The sequence below is a fragment of the Monodon monoceros genome, unplaced genomic scaffold, assembly GCF_005190385.1.
Source record: "Monodon monoceros isolate NGI ecotype Baffin Bay Population unplaced genomic scaffold, NGI_Narwhal_1 Super_Scaffold_15, whole genome shotgun sequence".
Lineage (NCBI taxonomy): Eukaryota > Metazoa > Chordata > Mammalia > Artiodactyla > Monodontidae > Monodon > Monodon monoceros.
Window position 1 is genome coordinate 8420717 of NW_021703771.1, and position 21330 is coordinate 8442046.

General features: G+C 35.4%; 1 protein-coding gene across 4 annotated transcripts in view; it reads left to right on the forward strand.

The window, feature by feature from the left end:
* LOC114895931 (regulating synaptic membrane exocytosis protein 1-like) overlaps positions 1 to 21330 on the forward strand; it is a 279515-nt gene that overhangs the window by 115996 nt on the left and 142189 nt on the right. For 3 of the 4 annotated variants that reach the window (XM_029223557.1, XM_029223562.1, XM_029223559.1), the window contains 10 exons: positions 1405 to 1528; positions 4827 to 4873; positions 6920 to 7032; positions 8855 to 8985; positions 9573 to 9744; positions 9869 to 10022; positions 11155 to 11226; positions 15661 to 15814; positions 16541 to 16666; positions 18281 to 18343. In XM_029223557.1, the coding sequence (XP_029079390.1) occupies positions 1405 to 1528; positions 4827 to 4873; positions 6920 to 7032; positions 8855 to 8985; positions 9573 to 9744; positions 9869 to 10022; positions 11155 to 11226; positions 15661 to 15814; positions 16541 to 16666; positions 18281 to 18343 (1156 nt within the window). Of the gene's footprint in view, positions 1 to 1404; positions 1529 to 4826; positions 4874 to 6919; positions 7033 to 8854; positions 8986 to 9572; positions 9745 to 9868; positions 10023 to 11154; positions 11227 to 15657; positions 15815 to 16540; positions 16667 to 18280; positions 18344 to 21330 lie in introns of all 4 variants that reach the window. The other variant, XM_029223558.1, reaches the window with a different exon arrangement.

A 21330-nucleotide genomic window follows, 5' to 3' on the forward strand; every position in this document is an offset into this window, starting at 1 on the left:
TTTAAATATGTATTATTATTTTTTAATATAGTGAAGTGTATTTGTTGCCTTTTTGAAAAACTGCTAGGTAACATCTTAGATCAAACGATCAGAAGTGATTTAACTACTAGCACTAACCATACTCTTGTCTCATACCAAAGCAGCATTATATGCTTTTCAAATATTTGCCCTTTTACTTCTGAGTAAGCAAACACTTGAGGGGGGGGGGATTACTTTAAATAATCCTAGCAAAACAAAACTTTTCTACTTTTTTTTAAAGGCATAGCTAAAAACTAAACAATTCCATATTTATCTTTAGCCTTAAAATGTACAATGATGATATTGATCCATTAGTTCGCCACATGTTTCCTTTGCTACTAAAGTGTTATAGGCACTGAGAACAACAAAATAAGCAGAAACATAAAAAAAAAATAAAAACTAAGACACTCCAAAGTATCACTGAGGCTGGGATATTTCAGTTGAGCCTCCGTTGTCACTTGAAGGATACTGGGCGGAGGCATTTGAGACCTAAAACTGCTCTAAATATTTATGAAAATAAATAATTTTTCCCAAATGGTCTTTGGTGAAAACTCCAGTTAACATAACAGGTTGTTTGCATGTGTATTTTCACATCGTAGCACTCTCCTTGATGACTCTTCAGTTATCTAACAACCTAATAAGCACTATAGTTTTATTACTTTAAACGTATTTTCTAATTTTACTTTAATGCTCACAATATGTATTATGTATAGAACGTGTGTGTTATGAACATCTGGAAGTGGGTTAACTGTCATGCAACAGTTTTACATCTGCTTGCTTTGTAACTTGCCATATAGCTCCTTGCGTTACCCTCTGGGTATGAATTCAAATCCTTTCATGCATTTTTATTCTGTTGTGCATCTGGAGAAGGCAATGGAACAGACTTATAGTTGGAAAATTCATGCTAACAAATGTTAACTGCTGTTTCTACTAAAAGTAAAGCAGGATTTATGCAGCGTTTAATAATCTTTCATGTATAGAGCCGCCTACATTTATTATATGGAGGGCATGCTGCTAATTATTATTTTTTAATGTTTCCAAGTGAGCTGTGCTAATTCCATCCCATAGCATGAGATGATTTTTATATGATTTCTGGTATTTCTCAAAAGATAAAGGTAGATTGTATTGTGCTGTTTCCAGTGACCAGTAATATTCTATTGGGGAAAGAAAAAGAAAAAAAAAAAAAAAAAAGAAGAAGAAGAAGAAAAAAAGTGTCTAGAAGAACCATTTAGCTGCCATTATATGGCAATCAATTTGCTTTCAAGAGCAGAGCCTAGACAATTAAATTATTTGTATATGTTTTGCATTTCTTTGTTAAAAAAAACAAGAAAAGATAAAAATAAACAATATATAAGGTAAAAAAATACCCTTTTTTTTAAATTCAAGGGGATGAAGTTCTAGAATGGAATGGTAAACCCCTGCCGGGAGCTACAAATGAAGAAGTTTACAACATTATTTTAGAATCAAAATCAGAACCTCAAGTTGAAATTATTGTTTCAAGGCCTATTGGGTAAGGCTAAAAAAACTTACTTCTTAAGTTTAGTAAATTACATGTATTAGCAGGGTTTTTAAAAGAAGTTTATACATTCATACAGTACATGTTAACATGGATAGTTTTTTCTTCAAATATGGGCATACATTTTAGAATTTTTAAATCTCTTAATTTTTAAACTTGAATACTGAATTTTCTTCACTACATTTTAGAAGCTCCAGAATTTAACAATTTTAGTATCAAAAAGTATTGATATGTATTTTTCAGAAGTGGACTATAAAGTAAAAATATTTTATTTTAATGGTAGAACTATTTATTTTTATTAATTCTAAATTATTATAGTATTTCCTTAAAGGGAGTCACTAACAAACTCATCTTCTTGTGATATTTAAAATAGTAATCATTTCATACGTCTACATGAACTTTTTATTATTCTACTAAGAATGGAATATTTTTTCTATATCTTTACCCATGGGTAGTTCCAGATTTTATTTAAAATCAAGCAAGTTTGAAATATTTAAACATTTTAATTGGCCATAATAATTGGTATGATATTTTTGAAACTCCAGTATTCAGCATAATTTAATTATCTACAGCCAATGGGATATTTTCTCTATCTGTGTATAGAGTTCCCATATTGGTAGATTCTCATAACAAATCCACAGAGTCCAGAACATTCATTTTGCCTGTCTGTAATTTTTTGGAAGGCATTTTGAACTGTCTCATTATAGTTGGCTTAATGTTTGAGTATATTTTTGGAAATTATTCCCTTTTTTGTATTCTCTAAAATATTACAGAGCCATTAATTCAAGACTTTTTATGCTGGAAGAGTTAGTAACCTTAAATTTTTGTTGTTCTCATGGATATATGTCAATGCAAAACATACCAGAAAATATAATTATCCTAATTCTCAAAGAACTGAAACTGTATGATCATATATTCCAAAGAAAGATATATATACAAAACTCTAAAATAAAGGCAAACTTATAACCAATTTTAAGTGGTGATTATTAAGAGTAAATATTGAAGGCATTTGCAGAAGTATTGTACATTTCCATGCAGATTTATTAAAAATAGTGACACTATATAATTTATGCTAGTTTTACACGACGTGTTTTAGTGCTGAGGTAAATATGAGGCTGGAAAAGAGGTAAGTAAATTGGAAAATGAATCAAAAGTATAAAAAACAAAGTTTAAAATCAAGCATTGTGCACATTGCCAAATACTTTCAAATATATAGTGGTTTTAAAAGTAATCAGCTAAAACGCCATTGATTCATGATGACTTAAAAATAAAAGAGCTAACAGACAATTAAAGTGGACTGGAATAACGTTTTCATTATATTTACTGTTGTGCAAAATTAATTTTAAAAGTGTTATTTGCATAGCCACACCTAAACTGTCTTGGATTGTGGAATTCAGAGGAATATGGGAATAGGAAGCTTATATTTAAATAAAAATCAAATCTGGCATCAACTTTCCAGTTAATAGGGAAATGATTAGAATCGTGGAAGAATAATTCTAGCTGTATTTAATAATTGTTTAATGTAGTTGTGTAATTAATTTAAAGCAGAAAGCAGATATATTTAGTCATAGTTTTGTGGGATAGAGATTCCAAGAAGCATTCCAAATGTAATTTACATGCTCATTGACCAGCATGGTCCAACAGACATCAGCCGTCCTGAGGTACTGCCCACTTTTGCCAACCTACCTTTATGCTTATAAGTGCTATTAAAACTATTTTACCACCTTGTTTGTGAGCAGAACAATGTAAGAAGGTTTGTGTAAATGTCACGTGGACATTTATGCATTAAAATATTACTGAAGCAATTAACATTAAATATATTTTCATTCAAAATCACTTAAAAAATTGTTTTACAACTTCTCCACAATTCTTCTTTCACAGACACATAAAATTCAAAGCTTGTGTCTGGTTTTGGAGCTCCAAATTTAATTTTCATAACTGACTTTGAGGCTGATTTTCAAAGAAGTTGTACTATCTAAACAAATATCGTCTCTAGATTTTTAAGAATTGAATTTTATTTGCCTCGATGAGTTCAGGAGAAGGTAGCAGAAAATAAAGAGTTGGTTTCTTGTGTCTTAGGTATTGAAAATTAGTCTAATTATTACATAAAGTATATATTTCATACGAATTATTAGTTGTACATAAATATATAATAAAACGTATTTATAAAATACACAACACAGGATGAATTGTCATTTGTAAGAAGTATAAATTGTAGGTGGTTAGGAGAATTACTTTGCACAAAAAAGTGAAAATGAAGAGTCAGGAAAATCATCAAACAGAAAATGAGTTTTGTTTCAATTCTCCCCAAAAGTGCAAAGTGAAGTTAGTTCACAAGGTAAGTGGTTAGAAATTCTTAAATAATATTCTGATAATTTTATTGGGACTAGCTAACTCCAGTCTGCTTTACTTTGTCTGTTGATATTTGCATATCATTAATCTCCTTACATTGATACTAAAATATCTTGGAAAACAGAGGTTAAATAGTTTAATACAGTATAATTTCCAAACTAAGCTGGTCTAGGGTTCTAAGCCCACAGTGGATAATGGGTGAAGCTGAGGTCATGTTAAATATTTATTCAGAACAATTTGTGAGTGTGTCAGGAGTGGGTGTTCTCACCAGTCACTTTCTAATCATCTAGTAAATGGCCATATATTTAGCTAACTTCAGCATAGAAATATGAATCTCTGTATAGGGTTATATATGTGTATATTAATTATATATTCACATATATAAAATATTTTGGCTTTTCTGTTGCAAGCTTGAGCCATTTTTAATTTCCAAAGCAATCCATCCTTTTCATTTTTTAACTTTGCCCATGATATTCACCATATTATTTTATTATCAAGAGATGTTTCCCTCCCTTTCATTCAGTAAACTCTTTCAGATGTGTTTGTAAAGCATATTACTGATTTGTAAAATATGTGTCATTTTGATTTTCTAGAATTGAAATAATATATTGCCTTTGACATTTTTTATTTCCAAAACCTGCTGTTTTGGTAGTAAAAATATTGTGGTGATTTTAGCCACAATATTATTCTGATTGTTGTCATGTTAAAGTGTTTTGCTAGTAAATGTATAAAAACTTATTTTTCCTGCAGTTTTTTGTGTGTGTGTGGTGTTTGACATTCATGCACATTAGAAATTGCCTTTATGGTAACTCCCGTCCATTTCCACACCTGTAAAGACCCAAAAGGGTTTTCCACACCACTGAGATAAAGTGTGGCTGTGATTGCCTCAGACAGGGTGGCTTAAGCTAATGGGATTTTCACCATACCCTGTTTCTTTTAGTGACATTCCACGGATTCCTGAGAGCTCCCATCCTCCACTGGAGTCCAGTGAGTATAAGATTTACTGTCTCCTTTAGTTATTTGATGTAAATGAGTTGGCAATCATGGCAGTCATGGGAAACCCAAAGGAGTTCTGCTTTAAGATTTTTCTCTTTCTGCTCTTTGTGTGTGTGGGTGTGTGTGGGGGGGTGTGGGTGTGTGTGTCTATCAAAAGATCAAAAGTCTTTATTGGCAATAACCTTCTTGCATCATAGCCGTCAGGATGCACAGAGCAAAATTAATATACTAACAGTTCTATTTGCTGTACATGAAAATGCATTGTGATACTGGATTATTCAGGTTGATTGGAAATTGGCTTAGTGTCATGAGCAGTGAAAGAAACAGGCAGGCACATAAATAATTTTAATACAACGTAACGGTGTCAGATATGATCATGGAAGTGAGTGGGTGGAGTAGAGGGGGATTTCAGCGGAAATAAAGGGCCAGGGGAATGTGGCTAGAGGGTTGAGTTATCTACATGGGCATTAAAGGGACTCCAGATAAAAGAAGATGATGGGGCTTCCCTGGTGGCGCAGTGGTTGAGAGTCCGCCTGCCGATGCAGGGGACACGGGTTCATGCCCCGGTCCAGGAAGATCCCACGTGCCGCGGAGCGGCTGGGCCCGTGAGCCATGGCCGCTGAGCCTGTGCGTCCGGAGCCTGTGCTCCGCAACAGGAGAGGCCACAACAGTGAGAGGCACGCGTACCGCAAAAAAAATGTGGAAGTAACTCAGATGTTTACCTTGCACTGGATGGGAGTTAAGTTAATTCTACTTGGGCTTGCTGGTTATGTAACCCAGCTTATAGGAATAGAAAATACAAGGTGATTTAAGGGGAAAACAAGTGATGGTTATAAGAAGGTGGAAAATACACGGATGGGATAAACAAGGAAGTGGAGATTAGGTTAGTAAATCAAATGCATAGCATCATATTCTGCATACCTGCTAGACATGAGACCAGATTTGGTTTTGAGTTTTCTAATATAAAGAGGGAAATGGAACCAATTGCATAATTTATAGTGTTGATGTTATTTAAAAAGAAAAAAACTGGTATATTAGAAACATACTGACTATTAGAAGCAACAGTGTCATTGTACTGAGACCGAAGAAGAAAATTATCCTGAGAATACTTTCATAAAAAAGACATAGTAATAAAGAATTTTATAGCACTGTTTTGTCTAGTTAAAAGTCTTCAGAAAGTACAGAATGACGCTGATTTAATTTAAATGTAAGTTGCATGTATGGAAAAAAATGTGGATGACATACTCTTGGGAAATGGTCCATAAATAGTGTTTTCTCAATAAAGCTAAGTTTTGAATAGCTGTAGGTTCAAGGTTATACTTGCTGGAGTAATAGCATTCTGCAGACATCCATATTGCTGGTTGTGGACACTTTTATCAGTGACCCGGGAAGAGAGGACTTTCATTTAAAACGGGGGAGAAGAGCCTCACTGAGGGGCTGAGTGGGGAGCCAGCCTCCCTCCTCCACGCATGAATCACTAGACAGCATCCTCAGACAGGAGATTGGTCTGTAAGATCAAAATCAAAAGAGATGTAAATCGTATTTTAAAACACTGATGAATTCTATCTAGGCTTAGACGCAGCGCATAAATTATATGATATGTGCATTCATTTTAATTTCAGTGAGGACAGTTCATAATAGTTGATCCTAAGATAATTAACACAACGGGTACCATCTTTCTTATCACTGATAGCATGAAACCTTTAACTGTATGCGAGGCTGTACAAGAACATACACAGGCCGATACCCTCTAGAAACGCCGCAGAGAGTCAATACTTACAGAGTGGAGCAAATAAATACAGTATTTGATTATATCACTTTAAATACCTTTAAAATAGACAATTAACCAAAGAAAGCACGATGATAACTTTCTAGGACTATCCCACTGATAGTAGGTCCTACTCTTATGGACGCCATTGAATTATGGTTTTACACCAGTAACAGATGCATTTAACATTTCGTGAAAAATATGTTTTCTCCACACATCGGTTACCAATACGTTACTAAAAAGTACTTGATTTTTTTTTCTCATTTTAGGTTCTAGTTCCTTTGAATCTCAGAAGATGGAAAGGCCTTCCATTTCTGTAATTTCTCCAACAAGCCCTGGAGCTCTCAAAGATGCGCCACAAGTCTTACCAGGACAACTTTCTGTATGTGTCTTTGGTACATGTTGGAGACCATTAGTATAAGCTCCCTGTTCTGAGTCTGTCTTTAAAATGTGGGGCTTTCTTTGAAGGCTGTGATACAGTCAGAGTCATTTAACGGCATAATCTACTTCATCAGTTTTCATTAATTTATTATTAGATTGTTCTTTTACTCATATATCTGGAAATATTTATTGAATGCCTACAGTGTGCCAGATGTTCTGAACAGTAAGTGATAAATGATAACATAAAATAATAAAGTATCAATTATTTTTTGTGTGCTGTATAAAAGTTTCTAAGGTAAGTAGTTGGTTAGATGTAATAAACCTAGAGAGTCATGTTCTGTTTACTTAACAACCTCATGAGCCTGGATCCTGAGAAACTTAAATTTAAGATATTTTTTTAACCTCTTAAGACATTTGATGAAACTCTTGATTGCTGATAGTAGTGTGAACAAGCTACCGTTTTCTCACTGTTGTTTTATATGTGATCTGGGAAAAGCTGGAGTAAAGAAAACATGGCTCATCATTAGGAAAAGCTACATTTCTTCAGATTATGGTAGAATACAGGACATTTGATTAATAACTAAAAGAAAATCTTGTTTCACATTGTTCTATAAATTGTTGATCGTGTGCTACTCTGGTAATGTGTGAATTTCTGTAGTCTGTTTTTGCTACTCTTAGTTTTAACTAAACAAAGAAGATAACTGTAAGTTTGCTGTGATTTTTGAAACGCTTCCTGGTTTTAGCTTCTGTTTTTAGTAGGTTAAAGATCTTTGTCTGGTCCCTGTGCTATTTTATCTGCCCTGCCGTCTTTTTTATTTCAGTGTGTGTGGGAATCTCTCATACACTCCACCTATTTCAGGTTTATGAACAACACACCTCTGGTATTATTTAGGAACAGAGGTATGGATTGATACAGATCTGGGTTTGAATTCTTAACCTGCCCCTTACTACTCCCATGTTAAATTAGCTTATTTTGTTCTAATGACTCTTAAATGTATTCTGATCTATACCTATTAAACAACGCATGGTCATAATTCTTATTTAACCATAAGCCCAAAACTAACTTCTAAATTAAAAAATTAAAGTTAACATTGTCCCTTGCCAGCACAAATACTGCACTGACTGCATTAGGAGTTTGCAGGTACTATTTCAGTGTGCCACTTAGGAGGAATACCATTTGGCCTTCGCTTGGTTTAAAGGCATTTACGCATTGTACCTTCCTTTGCTCCTTTCCCCTTCTCTCATGAAAATTTATCTGTAATAGGTTAATTATAAAAATTAAATAAGAAAAAAATACCAGAAAACAGCAGTACCTGGTGTACAGAGGCATACAGTAAATGCGTTTCCTGATGTCTTCCAAGCTACTTGCATATATTCTTCCCAACATCAAACATTTTATTTCAACTACAGTTGGCATTGCAGAATGCATTTAGTAATGCTATAATCATTATTAAGATACGTATAATCACCAAACACTTGCATTTAGCATTTAAAAACAAGGACAATTATTTCAATATCCCCCCCTCTTCCCTTAGTCTTTTCTAAACATTTTATCATCAGTTTTATTCCATCGCATGATATAAGAGACTATAAATCAACACTGCAGGCCCACCTCTTGTAAGTCACACTTAAAATGCGTGAAAAGTCAAGTTCTAAGATGGTTATGCTTTCAAGTTGGTATTCTTTGCAGAAATAATATCTATAATTCAGTTGTATTTTGCAATTTGAAATTTCCTTCTTCGAAAATAATTTTAGTATTTTTTGTGAAATTATAATGCCTCATGATTTTTACAAATGCTAATTTCTTTCTCCATTGCTCTTAGGTGAAGCTGTGGTATGACAAAGTGGGCCACCAGCTGATTGTAAATGTTCTGCAAGCAACAGATCTACCCCCAAGAGTAGATGGGCGTCCCAGGAATCCCTATGTAAAAATGTATTTTCTTCCAGATAGAAGGTATGAAATAATTTTAGAAAAAGTATGTAAAAATCTTTGCTAATTAGAAAAAAGTAGAATTTCCTCTCTTGGGATACAGTTTCATATATGTTTTAAAGCTTTATCGAGGTAGAGTTGACATACCAAAAATTCCACATACTTTATATATATATAGATAGATAGATGAATTTGCACATATGCATACACCTGTGACATAGCTTTAAAATGTAATAGATACCTCTCTATGAGGGAATAAACTATATTATCCCTAAAAAAAATTCCCTCAAGCCTTGTGTTTCTTTAAAATAATCTGCCAATTTTAAAATTGTCCATTACCTTGTTTCCACATCTATTAGTCTTTGACAGCTACATCATTTAGAATGTACCTTTGTGTATGCGTTTCTATAATTTCTATAATCGTAACTACTGCCTACATTGTAGTTAAAACTAGAATCTTATTAAACTCGATAGTCTTTTCAGACTTGTATATTAAAAGTTATGAATTAAAGAGAGTAAACATCCCAAGAGCAGCGCTGCATGGAACTACAGTAGGTGGCAGCATGTACTTGCGTTTGCTTTCTCATTGACAAAACATACTTATTTTTCAGTGATAAAAGTAAAAGGCGAACCAAAACAGTAAAGAAAGTACTAGAACCAAAATGGAACCAGACTTTTGTGTATTCACATGTGCATCGTAGAGATTTCAGAGAACGGATGTTGGAAATAACCGTGTGGGACCAGCCCAGGGTGCAAGAAGAGGAGAGTGAATTCCTTGGAGAGGTGAGGGGTGTCGTGAAGAAACGGGTCAGACGCCTCACGAGGCTTCTGTGATGTGCATTATTATGGCTGCTTTTATTATATTTGGGGAACGGCGCTTGATCTAACCTGAGAGCTGCCCTTTCAGATCCTCATAGAGTTGGAGACGGCGCTTCTAGATGATGAGCCGCATTGGTATAAACTTCAGACTCATGATGAATCCTCACTACCTCTGCCTCAGCCATCACCCTTCATGCCACGGCGACACGTCCACGGGGAGAGCGCCAGCAAAAAGCTGCAAAGTAGGTTAAGGCTCTTTTCAGTTACCAGAAGTAATTGTGTCGTTATGATCGAATCCGAGATGAACATTCAAGGTGTTTTTTCAAATGTTCATTAGAGATCGAAATACTGAATAATCAGTCATCTATATAAAGAGGCTTGGCAAAACCATTTTCTGCATTTTCCCAATGAAAGTAATATATACAGTAGAATGGAGTAATTCCACAGCTGAAAGCTTAAAAGTTCTCAAATATAATTCTTTGCCCAGTCCTGATGGAGCTGTTCATTGGTTGACTGATGGGGTAATTCTTGTCATTATTGGTGGTTGCTACATAGAACATCTTAATAACAGTATAATTCCTGGATATTTTTAGTATTATTATTTGTAAGAAATAATTTTTCAAAAGCATTGTAAAGTGTGTTTGCTGTTGTTCATCTGGTGATTGGGAAAAACACATTTTTTTTCTGTACTTACTCATTAATTTTTGAATGAATGACAAAATCTCTTATTGAGCAGATGAAACTTAGAAGCCTCGTTTTGGTAATCTGGAACCAAATTGTTTTCCTCATATAATTAAATACTTCATATTAGTGCTTCTCTGATCAATCATTGCCTCAAAATTAATGTTTCATGTATGATGGCTAATTTTGAGGGCTAAACATAAATATTTTATAAAGGGCCCTGATGCCCTTTCAATAATATGAACTCAGTAGAGTTCCAGCCAAGAAAGTTCTCTTTGAACCTTTCCACTCAGCCCCATCCTCCCTGAACTGCAGAGGAGGGCACATAATTGTGTAGAAAACAGTATACACTTTGCTATAGACCTTAATTAAAAATAATTTGAAGAGTCAAAATACTCTTCTATGAAATCCCCTTCCATGTGTCTTCAGTAATTATAAGGATGCTGAGAATATGTTATCCTTGGATAACGAATATTTTTTTAAACATCAGCCCTGCATTAACTTTGTAGTACATATATGTATAACTGAATCACTTTGCTGTACACCTGAGACATCGTAAATCAACTCTACTTCACCAAAAGTGAAAGTATTTAGTAATAATGTAATTAGCTTTAAAAAAAAATGTGACCATGTCCTCCACATCTCCTGACCTGAGCGGACACAGAGGTATCTGTTTGCCTTCCTGTCGTGCAGGGTCCCAGCGAATCAGTGACAGTGACATATCAGACTATGAGGTTGATGATGCCATTGGAGTGGTCCCTCCAGGTGCGTGGGGGAACGTGGCCGGCTTCACTGTGCTTCCGTGCTTGCTTTGCTGCCAGCTTCCAGACTTCCTTGGGTCCCATATTGGAGATTTAGAGCACAGAGAAGTCTGGATTATACTATTCCATGGTGACTTGTCTTCCAAATTATTAAGAAAGTTTGAGGTGGACTAGTAAATACTCATTAACATCCCCACTTAAATTAGTCAGGGTCTCCCTTAGAAGCTAACGAAGTTCAAATCATCATTTCACAATGCTCTGAGCAGAAGTGAAAATATGACTTCTGAAAGGATAGAGTTAATTCTGTAATAAAAATTCCATTCTCCTGTGTTTATACTGTATGTCTATGACTTCGCTTCCTCCGTTTCTGAAAATAATGTAGCCTTCCATGGAATACACTGAGACAGGTGCATGGCAGGGTTGAAAACTGCATGTGGCATGGCTTAGCTTTTAACGCTTTTGTGAAATGCTCAGCACTGATTATACGTAGAATGTGTCTGTATGTTTTAAAATAAGGAAATGCTTTAGAAAGATTCAATATTCGTTTGAAGTCATTGTCTTTTTGTCATTGTATAAATTAGTAAAATCTTTGTGACACTGTGCAGTTCAAATCTATGTTTCTCATCTGAGTCTAGTCAGAAAGTGAGTCAAACCAAGTAGTGAAGACATATTTTCTTGGCACTAATCCGGTTCCCTTTATTTACTAATGAAGAGCGGGGAGATATTCAAATAAGAAGACATTAAAGAGAAAATCTTGGGGTATATAAATAGGAGTTCTTAAAGACATTTCTTTGGGACTGTATTGACAGATGTTCCCTTAATTTACATAATTTTTCAGGTGGGGATGCACTTAATTTGAGGGCAACGGTTTTGGTAAAGTCAATCAATAGACATTACAAAGACTAGTGACTGAGGTCGCAATTTAGAGAGATACATATGACTTCGTTAAAACTGGGAGAAAATTATGGAGAGTTTCCTAAAATTAAGCTTCATTTGCTCCGTGAAACTCAGAGAAAATATTGTCTTTGATCACTGTATGAAAGTAGCAGATATCTTAAAAACAATGAGTCTGGTTCTGTGCATATCTGTGTACTTAGATATTACTCCTTGATATCAGACCATCAGGGAGAGTTTGAAATAATAGTGGGTCATTGTGGATAACAGTTCATGTTTTGCTTTCTGAGTTTGTTGATTTATAAAAGGATCAGAATAATTAGGCACACTCTACCCAGAAAATTTCACACAGAGTTTAATAGAATTTGTCTTTATGGAATTGCAAGGGGGAAGGTAGTTCTCCATGGTACCCATTGGCATATTTAAATAGAATTCAGACGATTCCTCGTAGGAAGGGGGTCTTGTCAACAAACCTTTCTAACAAGAATCTTGGCTGTTAATTCATATTAATGTTGTCACTTCTAACTCATCTGAATAGAATTTACTTCTGTGGGTGGTTCTCACAGGCTATTCACCTAAAATTTCACATTTTTATGATGAGGCCAGTTAGTGAATGAATGAATGAACGGCTAATTCAACAAATACTTACAAAAACGATGAGTTTCTTCTTTTTTCCTTGAGAGACCACATGGGTAACAGCCAAAATGGGAAGTATAGGACTGACTGCAGTGGTGTTAGTGTTTGGAACCACCAAAGAACACTGAATTCTAGATATATCTATATTCTATCCTGATATAAACATATGATTATACATGTTTATATCAGGGATTATCCTTTTACCATAGAGAAGCAGTGTCTGAATTTGTCATTTCAAATGATATCCATTTTTATTTAGCATTTAAAATGTAACAAGGCAAACTTTTAATAGAATATAACTAATAAATTATGTAAGCCAATCAGTAATATTTTATGTTCCAGAGATTTCTTCATAAATTGATAAAGGAGATAATGGAATTTACTTATATTTTAGGGGTGCCCTTCAGTGATTCAAAATGTATATATGGTAGCTTCTAAAGATACACATGTGTGGCAAATACAGTATAGCAAGACACACAGTAATAAGCAATACATTTTAAGTGAAGAGGAAAGATAGTAAAATAAGGGCAAGAAGCTAAAATAAAGTGAGGGGATAAGTTAATAAACAAGTGTGTTGATACATTACCAGATATTCTAAGAGGCTGATTACAGATTTCCTAGTGTCCAGTATAGAGAGAACTTTGTTCACGCGTGGATGCCAGGTAGTTCTACGTGTGTTTAACACACTCAATGAAGCTTCTGGTTACGTTTGCTGAAGCAGCTGGAAAGTGTCATTTAGATGTTCTACCGCAGCTGGGCCTTGAACTTCCTAATACCTGGCTTCTCTAGGACCACAGGGTTCTGTGTTCTCGTTTGATGTATTACCACCTTTAAGCAGTTGAGACCTCCAGAGCTACATCTTACTACCTTTATGGTTGTCATAGCCTTATTGTTACTTAACATAAGTAATTTCAACTGCTTAAGAAGAATAAAAATAACCACACACGGAATGCCCTCATCTGAGGCCAGGCGTCTGGCAACCTCAACTTTCAGACCATTACTGCAAGTTCAGAAAATGAAAAAAAAACAACAACAAAAACAACCCGATAACTTTGAACTAACTGAAACATTGAAATGAGCATAACATAGCAGCTCCTTCTTCCCTTTTTTCTGAAGGCAGTGTGAATGTTGTCAACAGTAAACTAAACATAATATAAAAAAATGAATTATTATAAAAAGCAGGGAAAGGGCTATGAATGCATATTAGGGTAGGATAAAAATGACATTAATCTCTATGTAAATACAAAGAATCCAAGAAAAAAATGAATTATACCCTTTTACAGAAGATGCCTAAAGTCTCTAAAAGTTACTTCAGAATAATTAATTATTCCAAATCGAAAAGTTCCATTTATATACCTTGAGTATTCATTGAAATCTTGAAATGGTGTTCCCAATTCAATCCTGACCTTCCATAATTACAATATAATTGATACCAAATGTTTTCAAATGATACCAAATTGTAATTTTAAATGTTTTAAGTAATTCACACTTTGGATTAATTATCTTTAAAACAGCCACCATTATTTTTTAATATTGAACTATGGAATAAATTCACTACATGTAAATTTAGTTGGTTTCGTTCTAGACTTAATATTACAATTTGTATGTCTGAACAAGGAAATTTTCTACATGAAATTCAAAATAGTACCTGAATTGCTCTTATCTTTGTCATAAAATGAAATTATAAATTATACCATTTATGTTTATATTATTTGGTCCTTTACCGATGTTTTTAGAGAGTAACAAAATGGCTGAGCTTCTTTGGTGTCAGTATTGTCAAATTGGCCTTTATGTAATGTTTAAAGACCTTCCGTATATTCTAAGCTTAGTCAAAAGATTATACAATCACATCAAATAAACTGCTGGGGAATTTAGTCTGCCTTTAATAATAATGTTACATGGCATATTTTAAAAATAATGTGAGAGTTGTCAAGTAAATAAATGAGTAGCAGTTCAAGCTACCTTGTTAGACTTAATGTTTTCATGGTTGTGTACATTTCACGTAGTTGTAAATATCATTATTTTTCCTTTGGCCACAGAATTTTTTATTTTCCTTCCAATAATAGCAACAATAACCCTGTGAAAACATTAATTAACGTGTTACTATGGTTTGCTGTTTTATCTTAACTAAATCAGAGATCATAGAAACCTTTTGGTTTCAAGGGAGAATGACTTTTAGAATTTAATTTTAAGTAACTGTATTAACTTAATTATGTTAGGTTACTAACACATTTGTGGAATAGTTTCAGATGTCTGGGGTAGATTTGATAATTGTTTCTTTCGGAGGGTTGATTTGTTCTGCATTATTGCCATAGTCAGCTCCACCCATACCCTATTTTCATTTGAAAATTGCAGTATCATCTGTGGTCCTCAAAATTCACAATCAGTGTTTGTTATAGTGAAGCCCTGCTGCTGTTCAATTAAAATTGGTATGGTAGCATCTTTATTTTCTTATTAGTGAAGCCATCTGAAATCCAACTAACATAATTTATCCTTTGGCAGAAAAATTCCAATAACATTCGAAGAGACACTAAATTTCTAAGGATTGACTTGTATATGAGTAACAGTTCACTGTCAAGTGCTTGATTTGTGTTGCTAAAAAAATCACTCACTCATTCCGTAAACTAGTATCCCAACTCATCCTGGCGTCTGAGGCATCAGCTGTCATATTTGTCACGAGTATCTCCATGGTAACCTTTGAGCCAAACTGTACCCGGTCCTCATGCATGTGTATGTTACGCTCTGTACCTATACTTAGTAGTTTCGTCCATAAGGCTGGTAATACCGACTGCATGGCATTTATCTTCATAGGTCAATGGCCGCTTTCCCTATCATGTGATGCGTCCACATGAGCACTGACACTACAGAAGAATACTGACTCGTTCTTTGTGTACACTCTTGCCAGTAGGTTATAGGTCAGGTGCTAGAGAAAGCAAACCTTCAACACTAACTGTGCCAGAGCAGCAGAGAACAACGCACCACCGATCACGGTCGGTATCTCCTCATCGTGGCGATGATCAGGGGAGGCCGCGTTCCCGTTTACCAAATGTGCCATTACAGAGGTAGGCTTCGAGAAGAGCTTAGCATCTCTGACGGTACTCTTTATTATAATACAGTGCAAACTGCCACAAGACTCTAAGAGAAATGAAATAATGGTTTGGTCAATCAAGTTATTTTTTTCAGAATCCTTTGTAGGCAAAATGCCTTTTTATTCATTACCCAACCTATGCAACATTCTGTTCTCTAATCTCAGGTAATCTCCCAGGGAGTGGAAGAAGTGAATGTTGCAAGCACAGTTTTTGAATAACTGTCTTGTATTCTGTTTGCTAGTTAATTTTCTCCTGTTGGGAGAAATTGTATGGTAATAAATTAGACCTGTGCAGAGAAGTGGCACAAATGATAAGGTTGAGGCAGAATGCATTTTTAAGAAATTTGGGATTGTCTCTTTGAAGCACTTTAAATGTTTGGAAAAGCATATAAGACGGAAGTTATATCGTGCTGTATTTCATCTCACCGAAATACACTTCTGAAATTTTCACTAAGTATGCAGATGAAAATCGTGGTCCTTTTTTGATGGAAGTAAACAAAGGAGGTTGGAGAAATACAGCACAGGCAAAGCAATGGTAGAGAATAAATACCTTTAAAACATGTATTTGGTGATGAGGCCAGCACTTTTCAAGCCGTGTCAGTTATTTGCCAATTACCGTCCATTCTTTCCTGTTAGTCTGTCAGCCTGTTTGGGGAAGGTGGTATATTGTGATGCATGTAAATTTTTGCAATCATTTCAGGAGTTTAGATGAAATTCATCCAACAAGAAGGTCACGTTCTCCAACCAGACACCACGACGTGTCCTGCAGCCCAGTTGGTCACAGACCCGGAGATGTGGACAGTCAGTGTCTATCAGAACAAGACAGGTATTTGTCCACGTTATGATCTCAACGCTGTATGTCTTCTTTGCTCTGTTTTCGTCTATGATAGGTATCTTGGCATAGTACAAAAGACAGGAAAAGTATTTCATCATTCAAAACTGAACTTCTCCCAAGGAACGACTCTTAAGATATTCTAATAGAAATGCAACTCTGGGAAATATTTGACTAATATTATATTGTCATAAAAGGTGCATTTAAAAAAAAATCAGAATTTATGTTTAGCCAGTTTTAAATGTACAGTTTGTTGTTGACTTAGATACGAACCTAAATTATAGAAGGGAGTCTACATGAGCAATTTTCAAATATTTTATTTTTTGTGGGTTGCAGTCTTTGGGATATTATTTATGTAATTATAAAATTATGTTTTTCTGCAATAAAAAGTTTTTGGGTACAGGCCATCTGAAAGACAGTTACTATTGCAGAGTTTCTGTGAAAACTTCAGCAGTCATATTTTTCAGTACACCTACTTCCCATAAAATGTAGTTACCTAAAATGTCTATAAAGTACAAAATATTGAAATGGATTCTTTCTTCTATGGATGTGTACTTAGGCTTAGTTCTGCATCTGTTTGATGTTATGACTCCATGGTCCTACATGCCCGCAGACTTTCTCCTGAGACCAACGCCCTTCCTGTAAGACGGGCCTGACCACAAGCTCACGATCTGTTTTGGGTTGTTAGAATCCCCAGCTGGTTGAATCGTGTCTTCTGGCTTTTTGAAGTGTAGAAACTTTTAGGGAAGGGTAGGGAATGAGGTTGGTACGCAATGATTGATCTTTGCTGTGTAGTCAAGGACACAGAACTAAAGGAGAGCCTCTTAGCTCCCTAACTGTCACCCTGATGGAGCCATGACCTTCAGGAGATGAGGTTGTGGTACTTACTGGGGCAGAGCACTGCTCGGAGGAGGGGGTCCCCGCTGCTCAGGTGGAGTGGAGTCAGGTGAGGGTCCCTTTGTTGATATTCACTGGAGCCACCATGAATTTAGGTGAGGAGGGGGAAAAAGAAGGACTTCTGGGCCAGGGCATTCAACAGAGTGAAATTAATTTGAGTGTAGAAAAAGTATCAGTTTTAAGATAAAACATTCCTAATCAAGTATGTTCTTAGTTGGTAAAGGAGAAACAGAATAAGTGATATTGCATTTTACAGGCTATAAGAGCCAAGAAAACTGTCATGCTTTGAGTTGCTAAAAAGAAATTTTAAAATTTAGGGTTCCCATTAGTATCAGAAAAGCCAGATTTATAGGGCTTTTAAAAGTTGTTAAAATACCTAAGTGTCTAGAATTGGAAACAGATTTCTATGTGTTATTTGGGGAAGGTTCAGTTTAGTTTAGTTTTGCCTTGATACTCTGTGAAATCACTTTGAAATACAATAGCAAATCAGCAACAGCTAGGACTTCGACCATAATGTTTGTACTTTATTGTTGAAAATTTAAAAAGTACTGTCATGTTTATTTTTGTTTAACCTCTCAAGCAAATATGCTAGTGTAGACAATCTGGTTTCTTCCCTTTCCATGTTGTCATCGGCATACCATTGGCATAACCCATGTCATTTAATGCCTCATAACTTATCTGTTTCACTCACCACCCATCCTGTCTGTGCAGTGAGCTTCTCATGCTTCCCAGAGCAAAACGAGGACGAAGTGCAGAATGCCTACACACCACCAGGTAAATACAGGAATTTGGTGACGATAACTGTGTGTGATGACTCTTTCCATTCTACTCTGCTTCCGTCTCCCCCTTAGCGGTATTATTACGAATACGTGAAATTAATTTCCCCAGTGTTCAAAATTGGTTTTGTTTTATATGGAGGTTGTGGAAAAGGTTCCAAATATATTTGAATTCTGATCCAGACAGACTGCTTTTCTATCAAAGTATTTGAAATCCAGAGGCTGCTGAGCCTCTGTGGCTGTAAATGTGTTTACACATTTCCAAAACCGAGGAACCGATTTCTGCAATTAAAATTCTATAACCTCGCTGTGAGCCCCACCACACACACACACACACACACACACACACATCTAGACACAAGAGGTCTGATCCGCTGTGCATGGCAGTGTTACTGTTTCCGTGATTATAAGTTCATCACTTTGTTTTAGCCTTCTTTTATTTTTATGTTTTGATTCTACTGTTGTTTTCTTTCTATTTGCTTTTAATAAGATCTTTACCACTTCATTTTTAAGAGCTGAGCTTCAGTTTCCTTCTTGATAAAGAGTGCGGATATATGACCTGTTAACTTCTAAGCCCTCCCTCCCTTCATACCCTCACCAGGTCAGAAATGCTACACTACCAACTTTCCCATAGAGACACATAACGGTATAAAGCCTCCGTAAAGATGAGAAGAAGAGGGGATACGTTATTGTCGTCTAAATTGGAGCTGAGAACCTAGCACTTTATTTTCATCTCATTACATCTTGGATCTCATATCCCAAATAAGTCCTTTTACAGATTACTCAAAGAATACAGTCTGTGCGTATTTATTGTCAATGTGAAGTTAATGGAAGGTAAAGAATAACTAGGTGAGATAAATGAACCAACACACAGATAAACTCTTTCAAATATTATGGCCAATAAAGAGTAAATAGGAGAGAGAAGGAAAGAGCTGTACCTGGAAAACCTGTGACGCAAACACAAATGCAGCTTTATTGTGTCTGTGTGGACCTGGGCTTCCGCTCAGGAATTGAACGTGATCACCCGAATGAGAACTAACTTTCTACATGTATTAAACTCTCCTAGTGATAACTACTGCCCTGTGTGCAGTGCCACAGGGAAAAATGAGGGATGTTAGTTCTGTTTGCAAACTGGAGAAATAATGTAAAATCCTAACTATTGTAAAAAAATCAGCTCAATTCTTTATAATTCGAAAGCCTCCAGCCTTACTTTGGTTGTCCTGACAAATAGTTTAATAGGAATGATTTCTTTACAGATTCAGAAAATTTTCTCATAGTCCTGTTGGGGTGACTACAACTATAAAACACAAACAAAACAAAGCTTTCATATTTATTAGGCATCTGGTGTGTGCCTGGCCCCCAACGTGTGGGTACTTTTAACACATTCACACCAATAAGCTAAACAGAATCACTAAATATATTGTTTTTCTTTCCGTTACATCCCACTTTCGAAGGTAAAATAACAGGATAGGCACAATAGAATAAGCTAGTAGTTTCATCATTTTGTAAAATCTTATCTTCAGAATACAACCTATCATATTCACTTACGACTTTTAAGAATAAAACCTGTGGATTTACTACTTTCCAGTAAACAAGGAAAAAACATTCATTGAGTACCAAGCACAGTGGTAATTATTTAAGGAATTTTATCTCAATGTCCTGACAATAGTTGTATCATATGAACATTATTATCCTCATTTCACAGATGAGGAAAGATGCTAAGAAAGTTTTATTTGACATGTTACAGAGCAAGGATTCAAAATCAGGTCTATTTGAAGTTTTCCACTGACCTAGTTTTTCCAAAAATGTGATCCGAGGAGTTGGTTCCGCATGAAGTTCAGCCAATTTAAGAGTCTGTGAGTCAAACATATTTTGGAAACTTTGCAAATTAAAGCCACTCCCTGGAGATTTCATACGCACAGCATATCAAAGTCACATACTACAGAAATCTGTCTCATATTGTTTAATTCATCCCCCCCCTCACTGTTACCATTATCAAATGCATTTTCCATAAAACCTTTCCTGAGACAGTCATGTTTTACAGAAAATGCTGTGGCTTCCTTACTGTGTCCTAGACCCTTTGTACCTGTTATTTCACTTAATCCTCACAGCATCCCCGTGAAAGATTATTTCCTCCATGATATAGATGTAGAAAAAGGCCTGATGACTTGAATTATCCAGGTTCACAGCCAATAAATGGCAAAGCCAACGTGGACCTTCAAACTAAAAACTCTGGCCACTTTTCATTCTATTTCCATTCTCTGCTGACCCCTGTTAGAGTGTACCCCCCAAAAAAAATTCACTTTTGAACCAATTGCTTAGAAAAGTTGTATAGCAACTTGTTGCTAAAGACAGTTGCCTAAGGTTTAGGAGTTGAAAAGAAGATTCTGTCTGTGAAGCAGGCTGAATCCTTTGCTTCAGTAAAAGTGTCCTCAATCTGTGCTTGAATGTGGTACTTTAATACATTTTAAACCACAGCTTTAAAAGATTTCCTGAATCAACCATTAGTATAAACATGAATAAACCCATGGGGGTGTTTGATATTTAACATGTCCTCAGCAAATGTTTATTCTGTTCCTGATTTTATCATACTTTAATGTAAGCCAAAATGGACAATAGATTTTCATATTGACAGTTAAAGTTTGTAGAAACATTATTAAATTACCAAAACATTCATTGACAGGACCAAGTTTACCCTTGGTGATATAGACAGTCCAGAATTCCTTATAGGTTTTAAAGGAATTCAAATGATGTTGGGCCTTGTTTCTGCCAAGTCAGAATTCATGTTCTGGTTGCAGCTAATACCCATCCCACCCAATTTCTGGTGATAAATGTTACCTGCTGTTGGATTTGTATCCAGAAGGTGACAAATGGAAAGGACTTGTCCACTGCAGTCACCTCTTTTTTTTTTTTTTTTTTTTTTTTTTTTGCGGTACGCGGGCCTCTCACTGTTGTGGCCTCTCCCGTTGCGGAGCACAGGCTCCG